The sequence below is a fragment of the Condylura cristata genome, unplaced genomic scaffold (assembly GCF_000260355.1).
Source record: "Condylura cristata isolate star-nosed mole 26May11 unplaced genomic scaffold, ConCri1.0 scaffold00004, whole genome shotgun sequence".
NCBI lineage: Eukaryota > Metazoa > Chordata > Mammalia > Eulipotyphla > Talpidae > Condylura > Condylura cristata.
The window spans coordinates 5,221,615-5,238,053 of record NW_004567105.1 but is presented as its reverse complement, the minus strand read 5'-3'; the positions used below and the strand labels follow the sequence as shown (position 1 = coordinate 5,238,053).

General features: G+C 60.4%; 1 protein-coding gene across 1 annotated transcript; it reads right to left on the bottom strand.

Moving 5' to 3' along the window:
- Window positions 1–3,033: 3,033 nt before the first annotated feature.
- Window positions 3,034–13,722, bottom strand: IFT27 (intraflagellar transport 27). Its single transcript, XM_004675690.2, has 7 exons — window positions 13,323–13,722; window positions 9,121–9,200; window positions 8,713–8,772; window positions 7,829–7,888; window positions 6,672–6,789; window positions 5,730–5,839; window positions 3,034–3,247 (listed from the first exon to the last, which is right to left on the bottom strand). The coding sequence occupies exons 1-7, from the start codon at window positions 13,354–13,356 to the stop codon at window positions 3,149–3,151; spliced, it is 561 nt and encodes a 186-aa protein (XP_004675747.1). The 5' UTR covers window positions 13,357–13,722; the 3' UTR covers window positions 3,034–3,148.
- Between the last annotated feature and the right edge of the window lie 2,717 nt (window positions 13,723–16,439).

Here is a 16,439-nt window from a genome sequence, read left to right as displayed (position 1 = left end):
GGCAGCTCTGGGGGTGGGGGGGTCCGTGTCAGGGTGAACCCCTTGGTCCAGGCTCACCACCTCTGAACAGGGGACCCAGCCACAGAGAGATGCCGACAGGAAATTGGGTGGGGGACATGCCCGTGTCGGGGAGGCATCGTGTGTGAAGTGGGGAGCCGGTTGGCCTCCCACTTACTTCCTCGCCTGGGCTTCCCTGTGCCCCTCGTGGGTGAACTCGGGCTCCATCGGGGGCAGCCAAAGTCAGCGAGATGTGTCACCCGGCCAGGGCGAGACCTCAGGAGGCCAGGCCTGCCTCGTCACCCTCGCAGGAGGGGGAAACCGGAGCCCCCCGGCAGAACCCACCTTGCAGTCCCAGATCCTTGCGCCTCTGGGGTCCCCGGGGCTTAGAGGGCCCAAATGTATCTTCCATCCTCTGCGGACTGAAGGGGCTTCCAGCGCAGGACTGGGGCCGGTCACGCTGGCCTCCGCGTGCTCCAGGGCCTGTGTGAGCGCCGGGGCTGGGGGCCCTCCAGCCTCCGGGAGGCTTCCAGAGCGTCCGACTTCACACGCCACCCCTTCCTGCACACCCGCGGTGCTGTCGGGCTGCGCTGCACCCCAACTCTTTGTCCCACCACGCTGTAAGCTCCCGAGGGCAGGGACTTTGGTTTACACACGAGTCTCCGGTTCTGGCAGTGGGGAGCGCACCACGTGCTCACGTGGACAACGAGCAGATCTGCGGGAGGTTTGTGGATGTCTGCTCACGGGGAAGGGCCCCCCGGGAAGCCCAGGACCTGACAGCCTCTTGCTAGGTTCCCAAAATGGAGCTGTGCACGAGGTAGAAAAGCTTGGTGCGTGTCCTCCACGGGCTTCTGGTGCCGTTGCCATAAAACCCAAGCTCCTCCCAGCGAGGGCCCTGCCCACCTCACCTCCGTCTGCATTCCTGGCACATCCGGACCGTGTCCCCACTGCCCTGAGCGCCGCGACGCCCCAAGCTTCCCGTCTCAAGGCCTGCACTTTCTTTCCTTGCAGTCCGGCCAGCTCTTGCCCCCGAGGGTCACATGGCTGTCAGCCATCAGCTCAAACGTTGCTTCTCCTCCGCGATGGCCCTGCCAGCCCTGCCCGGCTGCACCGCCCGCCACCACTGGTCACACTCCGTTTCATTGTCCACGCCGCGATGGGCATTGTCCGCAGTTACTCGCTCACTACCGGAGCAGGCCAGTGGGGGGTCTCCACTCAGTGGGCTCTGCACCCAGCCGGTCTTGCTCCCCCTAGTTGCTTCATCCCCTCCCGCTCCACAGGGCAGGCGGCAGGTCACGGCACCTCCAGGGCTCCTGGCTCAGGCCGGGCGGTGCAGGAGTCCCAGCCCTGGCTCAGAGTGCGTCTGCCGGAGGGGAGGGAGGCAGGAGCAGGCCTTCTCTCCCTCCATCTGGGGAGCCCTGGAGCAGAGGGAGGAGTATGGGGTTCTGCCCCCCTGGCAGGCCCGCTCTTGGCTTGTCCACCCGCTCCATCCCTGGCTATCAGAGGGCCATCTCCTGTTGCTGGCGTCACCTCTGCCCTGCCAGCAGGACAGGCCCCCTCTTTCCCTCTTTTCTGTGGGAGGCAGTGGGTTCCTGGGCCCAGCACCGGTCTGGGGAGCCAGTGGCCTCCTTTGCGGATCCTGACAGCAGCGGTGGAGGCTCGTGTGGGACAGAGGCGGGGACCCCTGCTGACTGCCGAGGCTTCCCTCGGCACCGCGAGCTCCCCGAGGACACCCCGGCCCTGTCTCGGCGCTGGTTCCCACAGCTCTGCCAGTGTCCAGCGCGGGACTCGGGCGGGGGGGCACCTCTTGGCTGTATCCTCAGTCTCAGGAGTGCCGTGGGGTCCTTTTGCTTGTTCTGGGGGTGAAGCAGGAGAGGAAGGGAAGCCACGCTGGCAACACCCCACCCATTGCACCCTCCTCTCCACTCCCAGCTCTTATCTAAGCGGGGAGGGGACTATTTGCCTATTTGTGTTTTCGATTTTTGTTCTTTAGGAAGCAGGCTCCTCAGCACTGCCAGGGCTTGAGGGCCTCACACCACACACTGCCCCCGGGGCGGCTCACCCTCTCCCCACTCTGCCCTGGGGGAGGACAGAGGAGAGGCAGGGCGTGAGCTGGGCGCTGCGTCCGTCCGTGGTCCTGGCTCGGCACCCCCTGGCTAAGTGACTTTGGTCTGGATCCCTGCAGAAGTGTGTGTGAGACAACAGCGTGACAATAAATGAGCTAACGTTTGTGACCACCCAGCTGGTGGGGAGACGTGGCAGGCAGTCAGCAGCCAGGGTGACGGCGTGACCGTTCCCCACCGGCCAGGCGCGCCAGGGGCCAAGTCTGAGTGCTCTCTGCACACCCCTCACTAATGCCAAGCAGCCAGGGCCCGAGGGCTCCACAGAGCCCCCGAGATGTGGGGGTGGACGGAGCCGGGACCCTCTGGGCTCGGGGGACAGTCTGAGGGATGCCAGGCCTGGGCGCGCAGCCTTGATGGAAAAGGCAACGAGGAACCTCTGTGGGTCTTTAATCAGGGCAGTGAAGGATGGAAGTGGTGCTCTAGGAAGATTAATCTGGCAGCGGAGACAGGATGGGAAACAGTCAGGCTCAGCGTGAAGAGTGATGACTGCTGCCCGGCTCACTGAGACGCGGGTCACCGAAGCAGAGTGGCCCCGATCTTGGCTCCCGGGCAGTGGAGGGGCAGGGCCTGACGGAGGCGCCTCAGGCGGCCGGCAGAGGGCACTGTGCGACCGGTGACAGCGGTCACCTCAAGGGAGCCTGGCAGCTGGAGGGCAGGGAGCGAGGCCCAGTCAGGAGGGGAGGCCGTGAGCCCCTCAGCCAGCCTCCTCAGCCAGCGCCACACCGCCAGCGGAGCATCCCCGCGGCAGCCAAGTTAGGTTCCACGGAGGGGTCTGCTCTGTCCTTGGAAGGCCCTCAGGGGGCAGGGCCGTCTATGCTCCCAGCACGCAGCCAGCGGGGCCCAGCCCCCCACCGGGCGCCGGGGCCGCTCTGGGCCCAGGGCCCACCCTGGCCAGGAATGAAGAGGCTGCTGCTTTGCACGGTCTCATTTATTGAAAGCTGCCAGGATACACTGGAGGTCCCTTTCACCTTCTCTTGCCTCTGGGGGGTGGAGCAGCTCTGCCCAGCTGCCCCGGCCGCCGCCGGCCCTCAGACCAGCGCCTGGAACGCCTCCACCTTCTCCCGGTACAGGTGGTGGAACTGTTTGGCCAGACAGCGGAAGGGGGCTTCGTAGTTTTCCATCTCCTTCTGCAGAGGCAAGTTCATGGAGTTGGTTGGTTCGGTCATCGCCAAGGAGAGCTGCACCTGCTCGGCGCTGACCCCGGCGGGCACTTCTGGCCACGCTGCACAGCAACCTTCGCTAGGGGATGGTGACGGGGCGCGGGGCAGGACTCACTGGGAGCCCTGGGTCGCCTGCGCTGAGCCTGGGTCTGACCCTCGAGCGCCCGATGCCGGCAGGCACAGGAAGGGGTGCTCGACTGGTGGCCCTGGGGATGGCCACGGGGGCTGGCACCCCACACCTGTGGGGACAGTTAGTGCTGACCAGAGCAAGTGACAAGAGCGCCGAGGACGTGGTGGCAGGGACTGTGTGGCGGATGCCCGCAGGGGCAGCCCTGGGCCAACGACATGGGGGTGGCGTCTTGAAGCTGCAAGCAGCCCAAGACCCAGGGGACACCAACCCGCTCTCAAGGACACCTGCACCCCCACGTGGGAGGCAGCATCGGTGGCCACGTGGCCGCGGCTGGCGGTGTCAAGCGTGTGCCGGCTCCAGCTCCGGCCCATCTGGCACCAGAAAACGAGGGTGTTGGGCCGAGGGAGGGGCCGGCAGGAAGACAGAGCGCAGGCGTGCCCCGGACTTAGGGCCCAAGCCGAGGTCAGAATCGGAGAGCAGGTCAGCGCGGAGGGAGGGGGCGGTCCACGGGCACACGTGTGCGTCTTAGGGTGCCCAAGTTCTGGCGGCGGAGTTGGAGGCCATCAACGCAGTGCGAGCGGCGCTGGGCTCTCCCTCCGGTCTGCGGTGGCCGCGGCTGCCAGGAAGCGGAGGCGGGACGGGACGGGTGTCCAGCCTCGCGGCGTGGCCAGCGCATTTCTTGTATTTCCTTTTTAATTAGCGCTTTCTTAACCAGGCTGCCAGTGGTGCTTTGTCGCATCAAGTCAGGGGGGACTAGTTAACTCGCACAGTTAGTACCAAGCGCTTCTGCGCTGCCTCCTCAAGCATGATTTATGCCCCCGTCTGGAGAGCGCAGCGACAAGACACCTGAGCGCGAGGGGGCAGGCGGCCTGCGGAGACCGGAGGCCCGCACCTTCGGGGAGGGGGTTCATCCTGGGGCCGCGGGGCGCCGGGGAGCGGCACCTCCCCGCCTGAGTGCGGCCGAGGGGTGTGGGCACACCTTTCCCGCGGGCAGCGGCTCTCTGCTGGGGCGGGCTGCCTCGAAGATGACAGCCTCCACCCAGCAAAAGCTCATTAATTTGGACTTCATTAATTTAGCATTGGTGATAATTGGGCCAGAGGCGGGAGTGACATTTATCTTTGTATAGTCCCGGAATATGAGAATTAAGTGATGACAGAACGAAGGCAGTTCCGAGGGGGAATAGACTGTGCTGAGACAGCACTAGGCGTGCTGAGGGCTCGCCGCCCCAGGCTGGCGCTGGGCTCTGACTTCATTCTCGCCCTGGAGGTTTCCACGGCCCCCGCTTTACAGGTGCGGCGCTGAGTCTCCAGCAGGACAGAGAGGACGCGGCTCCGGGACCCGTCAGCTCTGTTCCTCACGGAGAGGTGCCAGCACCTGCCGTCCTGACTCCCCGCCTTTCTGAGGAAGCACCGGTGCGTGCCCTGGGAGCGTGAACAGCGGTCCCCGTCCGGTGTTGGAAAGACAACGTAGTGCCTGTAGCTGAGCGGAGTCCCAGTTCACTGTTTACTTACCAGCCCTGTGACTCTTGGAGGCCAAAGAATCAGGTCCAGAGACCACAAGGCCCAAGTTCCGACCACAGGTGCCTCAGCCCATGTGGCCTGGCATGGGAGGGGCGCTACAGCCTGGCACGTCTCCCCAAAACCCTGGGGAGAGGCGCTACGGCCAGGTGATGACCCTGTGAGCTCTGGAATGATTCTGGGCCTCCCTGCAGAGACCTGGCCCCCCCCCCCCCCACGAAGTCTTAAGCAGGCACATCTGACTGTGCGCCCTGGCGGCTGGGAATGCAGTTCCCCACTCAGAAGGGGGTTCACCAGCACTGGATGCCCCAAATCAGGATCTAGTGCACGTAAGTGCCACAACAGGTTGCTCTCAGTCCCTGTGGACGAGGGTCCTGACCCCACTGGAGGGCACTGGGGGGGACCCCGTGGGGGCGCGGTGCAGGTAAGAACAGCAGCACCCAAGGGACCGTGGACCTCCACGCTGGTCCTGGCTCCACCCCTTACTCGCCATGTGACCCTGGGCAAGTCCCTGACCTCTACACGAGGTGGGCCCAGGACAGACGGTGCCCCAACAGCGTCACCCACGGGGTCCTCGCGATCACACAGTACGCTTGTACTTCCCGCTGCTGGAGACACAGCTTCCCCAGGGCGGGCGGCTGGTCTGCTTTACTGTTATGCCCGAGTGACTCCTGCTATACTGGGACAAGACCTCGGGCTACGAATGGAAATATCGGCTGCACATCAGTGCTGCGTATGGTGGCCGAGCCATCGGGCGGGAGGTCACGAGGGGGCCACTGCGGCTCAGGCCGCTGCACTCACCACGGACGTTTCGAAACACTCCAGGCCTTGGCCCAGGGCCCACTCCCGGGCCTTCGTCGACTCCACCACACGCCTGCCAGCCAGGTCTGTCTTATTTCCCACTAACACACCTGCTCAAAAGAAGCATGGCGTTAACTGTGGCAGGCTGGGGGGACAGCTGGGAAGACAAGGCGCAAGCCCGTGAGTTTCGAGGGGTGTAAGACACCCTATGGGGAGCTGCTGACTCTGGGTGGCAAGTTTGGCTGGGACGGGGGCTCCCTGGTGGGCCCCGAGGCGCACAGCGGAGCTGGGGCCCGCTTCCCACGCCTGGCTTTGACTCGGTGCTCGGCTCCTCTGCCTGCTGGTCCCCTCCAGGCCGCGAGCGCCAAGCGGGCGGGGGCATGAGCGACGACTCCCAGCACATGGAGCAAACTTTAAAAATGGTCATTAATACTAATCTAAGGACTGGGCTCGGAGCCAGGGATGCAGAGGTAATTTAGTTCGGGCCCCGCTGCACCAGCTGCAGCTAATTTCTGAGCCTGTCTCTGGAGATCGCGTTCCCTGGTCCGTAATGAGGAGAATTTGTCGATCTCACATAGGGATGAAAAATAAACTGATTTAAAGCATTCAGAAGTGACAACAGGACCCGGCTGTTTACTTGTGACCTGCATACGGAAGAAAATGAAGAGCCTCTCCCCTGGGGTTGGCTATCTGCAAATAACAGCTCCTGCCCCCGAGACAGCACCTCCCCCTTCGGCTGTTGGAGCCGCCCCGCAGCCCTGCAGGAGGGTGTCGACATGCCCGGTCCGCCGACTCACTGAGGCACCTGTGGCAGCTAGAAGGCCTGGCCACGGCCCCCCAAAAGCCCAGGGCCCCCTGTTCGGCCCCGGCAGCCACCCCTCGTGGCCTTGCGCCATGGACATGCAGGTGTGGTTGGGAACCCGGAACGCCGGCTCGGCCTACCTGGGAGGGAGGAGCCGGGGGCCTGGGAGCGAGCCTTGTCCAGCCACTTGCCGCAGCTCTGGAAGGACTGCTCGCTGGTCACGTCGTAGACGAGGCACAAGACGTCCGGACTCTCCCACTGCGCGGGAGGGCCAGTGAGCGCCCGCCCGCAGCGGCGGCAGATGGGGCTTCCCGGGGGAGGGACGAGAGGGGCGGAGGAAACCCTTCAGGGGGCACGAGAGTGAGAAAGGGGAGCGGCACCCACAGAGGCAAACAGCTCCCAGAAGGAATGGCCAGTGGTGGGCAGGGTTGGGGGGCGGGCAGGTCTCCTGCGGGCTTGCTCTGTGCATCCCAGGGAAACCGCCCAACTTTCTGGGCTGGTCTGAATCTCCTTAGGTATCAAGGAAGCAAGTGAGGTCGGAGAGCCTACTGAACCGCGGACCCCACAGACTGAGAACCCCAGAACACACCAGCTCCGCTCTCTGCCGCAGGAGAGGCTGGCCGCCTGCTCCGGGCCTCAGCGGGCCAGGCCGGGGGTGGACACGTGACCAGCCAGCACGGGCCCAGACACGTGCCCCCTTCTGTGGGGCAGACTGTGCCACAGGAAGCACCTGGCAAACACCCTGAGGCCATACAGGAAGCCAACCCTGCGTGAAGTGACCGCCACTGGGTCTGTTTCTCTTAAGACAATGAAGGGGCAGTAAACCTCTTCCATTAATGTGGCTGATCCTGGAAATGCAGGGAAGGCTCTGGAGAGCTCCAGCCTTCTAATTAGCTCACTGGCCCACATTAGCGCGACTGTCACCCTGGAAGAGCCAGCAAATTGGATCCCAGGCAGCAGCAGGATGCAAGCAAGCCTTGGTGCATCTACAGGGGTGGGGAAGGGGAGTCTCATGGGGCCTCTCATCTGGAGAGGGAAACGCTCCACCCTCCCAGAAGGTGGAGGAGGGGTGGGGGTGGCGCCAGGGGATGCGGCCCCCAGCTCTGGCACATACAGAGGAGCACCCCCTCCCTGCCGATACGGGGCCACGAGGCCCACAGCTGGGGGCAACGCCCCTCAGAGGCCGGTGATGGGGTTTCTCCTAGTGGCAGTGAATTTCTGCGAAAACAGTGCAAGGGGGCGCGCTTTTTGGCAGGAAGCGGTGGGGGAGGCTGGGGTAAGACCCCACACTACTTGCCAGCTTATCCAGCATTTCGGAAAACAGCTCCTTGCCAGCAGAGTCGAATATGAAGAGCTCCTAGAAGCAGCAAGGCAAAGTCCCAGGAAATCGGCGAGGGGGGCCCAGGGCGGTCAGCCCCGCCTCGGCGCCGAGACGCACATTCACGCGCGTTCACGCGCACGCTCACCTCCCCGAGGCGCGAGGGAGATGACGGGCGCGCAGACAGCCGCGGCCAGCCGTGGACCGCAGCAGCACCCCACCTGCCCTAAGCCTGGGGGGGGCGTGCCAGGGAAGGCTAACAGGCCGACCCCACAGGCCACTCTGCTTTCCAGAAGGTCACTCTGCACTTTGGAAACCAGATCGACTGCCAGACCTTGCAACAATCCTGTTAAAGGTGGTCACAGAGCAGGGCCAGGGAAGGCCTTGAGGTAGGCCAGTCCGTGATGGCTCAGGCACCGCTGTGGGGTCTGCCCCTCTGGCCCCCGGCAGCCCACGGAGCCCTGCCCTCCCCCCGAGCTCCCCGGGTGCTGGGTGGCACAACATGGTCTGCACGGGGAGACTGGGCACACGCCTCCTTCCTGCTCAATGCATCAGGGGCACCTTGCTTTTGGCTCAGGGAGCTCTTTTCCAGAATCTGATGAGTCTTTAACCACTTTTCTGGGGAAGCACAAAAAAATATATAGTACCCTACAATTCAATATCCAGAGTCACGGATTCCCCAGAGGGACCAGCGGAAGACCCTGGGGATTAGGTCAGTTCTGGAGGACAAGGGCCACATCCCTGGCCTCCTCTTCCTCAGCCCCTCCCTGGAATGTTCCATGCCCACATCGAGGTCAAGCTCTGCCACTGCTTTTCTCCTGGGGACCAGACACACTGGCCCTCGAGTCAAGGGCCCCACTTACCACACTGTCCCCCGTGTCAGGGACTGGCACCGTCTTCACCACCAAATCCACCCCTGTTGTCTGTTGAGAAAAACCAAGAACATTCGTGTCAGGATACCCAGGTGCGTTCCGTGGGACGAGATGAACCCCAAGTGCCCGAGAGGCGCCTGAGCAGTGCCAGCCCAAGAGTCTGGGTTCTGGACTCACTTTGGTGCAGTCAGAGGGGATCCCTGGCCCCGTCCACCCCCCGCCCATGTGAAACCTGTACGTGGTGGCCAAGTCGCCCACCAGCCAGTCTGCTCCCCAGGCCCTGTGCTCGTGGGAAGAACATCACCACTGGCCCTTTCAGGCAGCGCTAGTCAGACCTCTTCCCGCTTCTTAAAAAAGCCTGGAAAGCCACTCCCTGGGGGCCATCTCGTCCCATCTCACCAGGGTGTAGTTCTTCTGGAAGTGGGCTCCGTCGGTGCGGAAGAGCTGCGCCAGGGCCGTCTTGCCCACTGCGGGGTCTCCTGTGAGGCCGGAGCAGGACAGACATCAGGACAAACACCACTTCTGCCCTGGCCCTGCCGGACACTGTCCAGGACACCCTAGGAGAGGGGTCACACCAACGTGTGCTGTGCAACAGGCCCAGGAGACTTCTCTGCAACCCCCAGCGGGGCCAGAGCCCTCTCTGTGGGGCTTGTCTTTCCATGCAGAAGAATGAACCCCGAAGGGGAGCAGCTTACAGAGGGTTCAGAGCCCTGAAGTAGGACCGACGCCCCACTCCGACGCAGCGGCGCTTCAGCGGAGTCAGGCCAGACAGACTCGTGACTCACCCTGCTAACCGGACCGTTCTGAGCACGGCAGTTCCACGGAGGCCCAGCACATCTGGGGGGCTGGGGTGCCGTTGGGAGGGGTCCTGCCTATATGGGAGGGCAGAAGCCCACTGCTGCGCTCACCATCCTGAAGTCCATTCCCCAGGGATCTATCCCACCTTCACCTGGGGGTGCCCATGGGCGGCAGTGCACCCTTCCTCCCGATTCTACCTGCAGCAGCTCAGCTCCCCCCAACCAGACTGCCCTCCAGGGCTCTGCTTAGTGGCAGCCGGGGCCACGGGTCCCTGGAGACTGAGCTGATGTCAGCGTTGACCCGAGGTGGGAAACTCACCACGCTGGGAGCAGCGGGACCTGGAGTTCCTCCTGGGCCCCGAGGACCCCGGGGGCCTTGGTGCCCGTCCTGGGCGCCCCGAGCCCTTCCCTCCCCTGCCAGCCCGTACCCCGCAGAGCCTGCTTCCTCCTCCTCTTCCCGCTGTGCCCAGAGCCGGCCCCTGCCGGCTCGCGCCTTCCGATTCGTGGCCTCGACGGCTCTTCACCTGTTCTACTGTCAGCTTCAGTGCGTCTCCTGCCTTGACCCTGCTCACCTGCTGTTCTGTTCATTTCTCAAGCTTTGACTTTCCCCACCTATAATTTCCACCCGGGAGACAATTACTTGACTACTTGTGGCATTTCATGTTAACTCCTCCAGGTTTGAGCTTTTTAGTCGCCAACTGCTTCTCAAAGGAAACCAGTGTGTGTGAGTCTCCCCAGAGAGCCCACTCACTCTCCCTCCCAACCCTCAACCCCCACGACCACCAGTAACGTCATCGGACAGGAGAGACCGAGGCTCAGAGGCTGGGTAACCCGGCGAGGACGCCGATGCGCGCCGATGCCGCCACTCTCCAGCGGACCCCTGCGCCCCCAGCTCAGTACTGCTCCTGGCCCACTTCGGGCGCTGTTCCGTGGGCTCCTGTGACTGCACCCCCATGACCCTAGGGGCAGCCGTGGGTGGACGGTCACCGGGCACCCACCCGGCTGGGAACAAACAGGCCACCGCACTCCCCTCCTGCCCCTGGCTGATCTGCCCTCCCGATTCCAATTTTGCTTCTGAATCCAGTTGGAAATTGGCTCTCCCCGCTTGCGAGATCCCCTGCAGATTTTTTCTGGCTAATTTCATAAGCCTTTGCTCCTGGTGTCAGCCAGAGGCACCCACACTTATGGAAAGCCTCCCGCGTGGCTGTGGAGGGATCTGAGCATGGGAGGGAAACAGCTGATAAACACATCCGCACAGCAGCGAGATGACGAGCACAAGTTCAATCAGTGTGAGCTGAGCGGGAGCGTGGAGGAGGGTGCAGAGCTGGTCGTGGGCTGATTGCCCAGAGGCGAGGCTGAGCCTGGGGGAGACTAGGCTGGGGTCCTGCTTGACAGAGGGCGACCTGTTGGGTTTCCCCAAAGCAAATCTGCCTGGTTCCTGCTGGACAAAGCTCAGTGGCCGCCCCCCGCAGCTTCTGAAGGGCGCCATCCCCTCTTGTCTACCTGTGCGGCTACTGAGGCTCGTGGCTGGTGGGGCGGGGCTGGATGTCAAGCAGCCCTCCAGGAGGCAGAGGATGAGAGCTCCTGGGGGACAGCTCGCTCTAACGGGCTGTGTGGCCAAAGGGCAGCTCGTCTCTCAGGCCTCAACTGCCACATCTGCAAAATGGGCATGAAAGCAGCAGCCTCAAGAGCTGAGAGGATTTAAAGCCTTCACACATACAGTGCCTGGCATGTGCAGAGTGATACTGATGCCAGTAAATGGAGATGCATGTCCAGTGCTCGTTTCATCTCAGCCGGGGCCGGCAGCTGAGTCTGGAGGACTGCTCCGGTGTCTGGCACATGATGAGCGTCCAGTGTGCATCTGCAGCCTGACAGCTGCGAGACACATGGCTGCCCTGGGGGAGGGCCTGCCCAACCCCCCGTACCTGGGCATGCATACGTGGCTGGGCAGGCAGGTGCCCCACAGACATCCACCGAGTGACTAAACACGGGTTGAAGACCTCGACCCTCAGTGACCAATATGTGTATGACAAAAAAAAGATTAATTAGGTGTCCCCAGTAGGCCTGTGGGAGAAAGGTGATACAAAACCAGTGAGGGGTGGAAGAGTGAGAGTGTCTGCTGGGTGGTGGCCGGGAGGCTGATTCACGAGGCTGAGGTCGTAGGGTGAAACCTGTCAGAAACCTCCAAGAGGAGATTCACTTGAGGTCTTGAAAGGGGGTACGGGCTGAGGGCTCTGCTGTCCAGGGGTCACGTCCTCAGACAGTGCTGGAGTCAGGAGAAGCCAGGGGGTGGGTGGAAAGCAAGGCAAAGGTCTGGAGTCCAGCTTGGGGCCAAGAACAGCACCAGAAGCCAGCTCTCCTCGGTCTGGCTCTTAGCTCTGCCACATTCCCTCAGGTTGTGGTGAGGGGCTGCAAGTTCCTGACCTCTCTGGGCTGCTCTGGCTAGAAACAATGACAGCAATACCACCCCACAGGGGGCTGTGAGAACGCGGCTCAAGCTGTGCTGAGGGTGTGACACAGAGCCTTTTCTGTGATGGAAGTTAAGTTAAAAAACAAGAGAAGGAACAGTCAGAGAAAGAAGTCAACAACAAAAAATGCTCATTGCAGAAAATATTAAATTGTTCCCACCCTATCTGAGGAAACTGAGGCTCGGAAGGTCCAAGGTGACAGTCTGTGAGACCAGCCAGATTCACTTCCCTTACACAATGCTGCCCCCCCTGGCACTCTGGGAACTACAGATCTCTCCTGAGAACCACTCATTACTTTTGATTTGATAGTCTTATCCCAATCTCCTTTCTGTGTGACCCTTTTATTTCCAAATTTAAAAAAGTCATTAAAAATATATCTATTTTCAGTCTGGAAGAGAGGAATAAAAAAAAAGAAAAAGGAATCTCTTTTTTCCCTTTATGTAATTTCTTACTGCTTTTCTAAGCTGGTTCAGGAACCTGGAAAGGTCACAGGTTTTGACAATAACACAAGTGGCTTTAGAGATGAACAGATCTGGGGGTTCAATTCCTGTTGGTGACCTTCCCACCCAGGGGGACCTCACCTCTCAGTGCTTCCGGGGGATCAGAGATTACAGCACCTCCCCCAGTGTGCTTCGTGACCTGATTCAATGACATCCATGCGTCCGGCACGCGGGGAGGGCCCAGGGTCCTAAATGTGTGTGTCTCCTGCGGGCCCAGGTCTACAATCAGGTATGAGTCATTTTATATGTACAGACTGATGCAGAGAGGGCACTGCAAACGTCACCATTCACGCGACAAATATTTATTGAGCACCTACTACGTTCTGATGTATCAGTCAGATTCCTGCCTTTGGGGGCTCCCCCTCATGTCCCAGAGCCTGGCGCAGCACTGTAACTCTGGGGGTGTAAAGACCACCACCCTGCCGCCTGCAAGCTCTGGGCCTGGTGCTCTGTCCCTGTTTCCAAAGTGAAATCCCTTAAGCAAAGACTATCCCTACCTCTGGGGTCCCACTTCTGGTGCACTGAGCCTGCTTTTCCAGGCGTGGGCTCCCCCTGAGTAGGACGTCCTGGTGCAGGGGTTTCTGAGCATGGAAAAGATGTGTATGTGTTGGCGGCGGGGGGGGGGGGGGGGGAGTCAGCTGAATCCAACAATGTGTTCTGGGGTTCTGGAAGGTTAATTCTTCCATACCTAGTGGAATTTACTCTATCGTAATTTGATTAACTCGCCTTTGGGGGACAGAAAGGGAGAGAGGGTGGAGAAAATTACGCCAACAAACTTCTCGAGGACTTTGGAGGCCTCTGGACCTGGAAGCTGGGTTTCAAGTGCTCAGACTCACCTGCCAGGATGCATTTGGCTGCCAGCTTCACCATGGTAACCAACCACTTCCACGAACCAGAGTGGGGAAGAGCCGCGGCCAGAGGCGTGAGTGGCCTGCTTCGGGAGTGGGGGGCCGAGGGGGGTGACGCTCAAGGGGCTCGTGGCCGCGGTGGGGTCGGGACAGACGCGGCCAGGATCCTCGGGGCTGTGCTGGGGGCGGGGGCGCCGGGGGTGCAGGGCAACACCCGGCTCAAGGCTTAGAAGGCAGCCTGGAATAAGACTCGGGAGACGACGCGCCTCCCGTTCCCTGTCCAGCCTCAAGGTGCAGCCCCCGGTCGCGGGGACCTGGAAGAGAGACCCTGTTCCCCGCGACCAAAGCACCAAGCCAGACGCGTCCGCCGGGCAACCATTGCCCGCTAGCCCCGCCTCCGCGCCGTCACTGGCCCTCGATTGGCTGCCAGCACAAGCTCCCGCCCCGAGGCTGTCGGGGAAACCACTGGCAAGAGGGGGCGTGGCTAATGCTCCTTCGTTGGAGACTATTCGCAGTGATATTTGCTCTTCAAGCTATTCCACTTGGCGAACGGCTGCATAAGATGTCAATCATCGTACCAAGGCAAGGGCGTGCCAATCGCTTGCAGCAGGAGGCGGCGATAAAAGAATCCTTCTGATTGGCTAGAGGCTGGCTTGGCCCCTCCTGGGCGGCTGGGGATTCACTGCAGCCCCCGGGTCCTTCAGGAACTGGGTTCATCCACGAGGGGCCGCTCGAGCCCGCGGGAATCTGGGGCTGCGCCTGCGCCGAGGGCGAGGCCGCTGCTGCGGGCGTGAGGCGTTCGCTTGGCTTCCGGGTGTCCCCGCCGCTTTTCTAGTCCCAACCCCACGGAGCGCGGCTGTCTGGTGCACCGAGACGCCCAGTCCCTGCTCCACCCCCTGCAGGGAAAACTCCTCTTTAAAGGTGGGGGGTTATGCACTTTAAACTGTAAATGCGTATGTGTAAAGTGATGTCTAGGAACAAAAGGGATTAAACTTGGAGGAGCAGCGGTTGGGCTCGGGAAGTTGTTCTTTCCTCAGCCTGCCGTCACCACCGGCACCTCTCACCTGGACGTCTTGCCGGAGGAGGTTAAATCAGATTGATGCCCAAGGCCACATAGGTAGTGTCCGGCAGGGCGGGGCTGGAGTGTGTCCACTCCCTAGCCCCTGACAGGGCCACGAATCCCTCTCATCCTTTGTGGCCCAGAGAGCGAATATTTACTGGGTTCCTTGCAGTAACAACTCTCCTGTTGAGCATGAAGTGCCAGCCAGCACTTACCATCCTCCAGCTGTTTGAGGCAGCACCTCCGGGAAAAGGGAATCATCGTTACTTCAATGTAACAGGCAAGGAAACTGAGGTCCAGAGAGAGCCCAAGTGTGGGTGACAGCTCAGCTAGAATCAGAACACCCCCCCCCCCAACTCAGGTCTTCTCTCTTGGAACAATGTGGTTCCCCCACTCCCATTACCTGTTGAAGTCTTTCTGGTTTCATTGACGAATTTTTCTTGAGCGCCCACCTGGCCCAGGTCCGGCTGCTGGGACCACTAGATGGACATGCCAGAGCCCCAGGCTGCTTGCTCAGGTCACGGTTGTGACTGGGTCTGACTTTTCCAGAGGAGTCTGGATTTGGAATTTTTGTGTGAAATCTGCGCATGCTCAAATTTTGGGCAATGAATTTAGGATTTCAAATACAACAGCCTCAACAGAACACCTCTGTTGACTGGTTCAGCCTGTGAGCTGCCTGCTTGTGACCTCCATTTGAGAAAGGAAGACAAATGTGTGGGAAAATCATTGAATTTGCAGGTGCAGGAACCTGAGGAACACTCCTGACTCTGGATAGATGGGATGGATAGTCTGGAGGGAGAACCTTAAAGAATGGGTAGGAATGGACGAGGTTGTCACGGGGGAGAGGATTTCATGGGTAAGCACGGAGCTGTGGTCTGGATCCAGCGTTTGGTGTGGTGTGAGTGGAGGTCTCAGATAGGTCTGGCCAAGGTAACCCTGACCTAAGCATTCTGCCAGTGTTACAGCCGAATGGCAAAAGAACATGAGGCCACCTGTGAGGAATTCAACAAATAGTTGAGTGTTCGCTCAGCACCATGGACAGAGCCACTGCTGTCCCATTCTCAGGAACAGCCAGAGCTGTAAAGAGGCAGATGATTAAGCCGTGGTGCTCTATGCTTGTGGCAAGTGTGGAACAGCAAAAGACTTGTGCCTTAAGGAAAAAGGGACCTTGCACTGTGGCCCCTTGACAGTAGCATCGGCATCACCTGGACACTTGTTGGAAATGTAGATTCCCAAGTCCCACCTCAGAACAGCTGAGCATGGAGGGTGGGACCCACACTATCTTTTCAGAAGACTTCCTGGTGATTCAGGGGCATGCCCACATTTGAGCACCACTGCTCTTTGGTAAGACCACGATGCACCTTTATTTACTGTCTGGTTATTTCACTGTTTCTCAAACTTCCCAAGACCATTCCTACCTCAGGACGTTTGCACTTGACTATTCTCTCCATGGCTGTGTTGAGGGCTTTTCATTCATGCCCTGCAGATCTCTGATCAAATGTCACCTACTGCCCCCCCAAACACCCGACTTAAAGAATCTCCCCCAATCTGTCAGCCTCAATCTCCTTGTTTGGCTTTACTTTATTCATAGCACTCATCACTACCCGATGTGATACCCCATAATTATTTATTTGGTAGTATCTGTCCTTCCACTGGGAGGCAAACTTATTTACCTGTTGGGTAAGTAAGAGGCATTAAGGGGGATCCAGGGGGAAGGTCTTGAGAGCTACTTGGCATGAATTTTCAAGAATATATTTCATACATAAGTGGACTTGCTCTAATCCCCTCATGTTAAAGGGCAAAATGAGAGGGCCCGTACATTTGAGAGATTTCATGCCCATAGATGATGGCTTGTCACTTTGGCTCTACTGACATTTTGAGCAGGATGATTCTTTGGGGGGAGGCACAGTTCTGTGTATTATAGGATGGTTGGCAGCATCCCTGGTCTCTCCCTACTAGGTGTTAGAATCTTGACTCTTGTGAAAACCTGCAGTATCACCCAAGGCCTGTGAAGGGGGGCAGAGAGAGAGAGCGAGAGAGAGCGA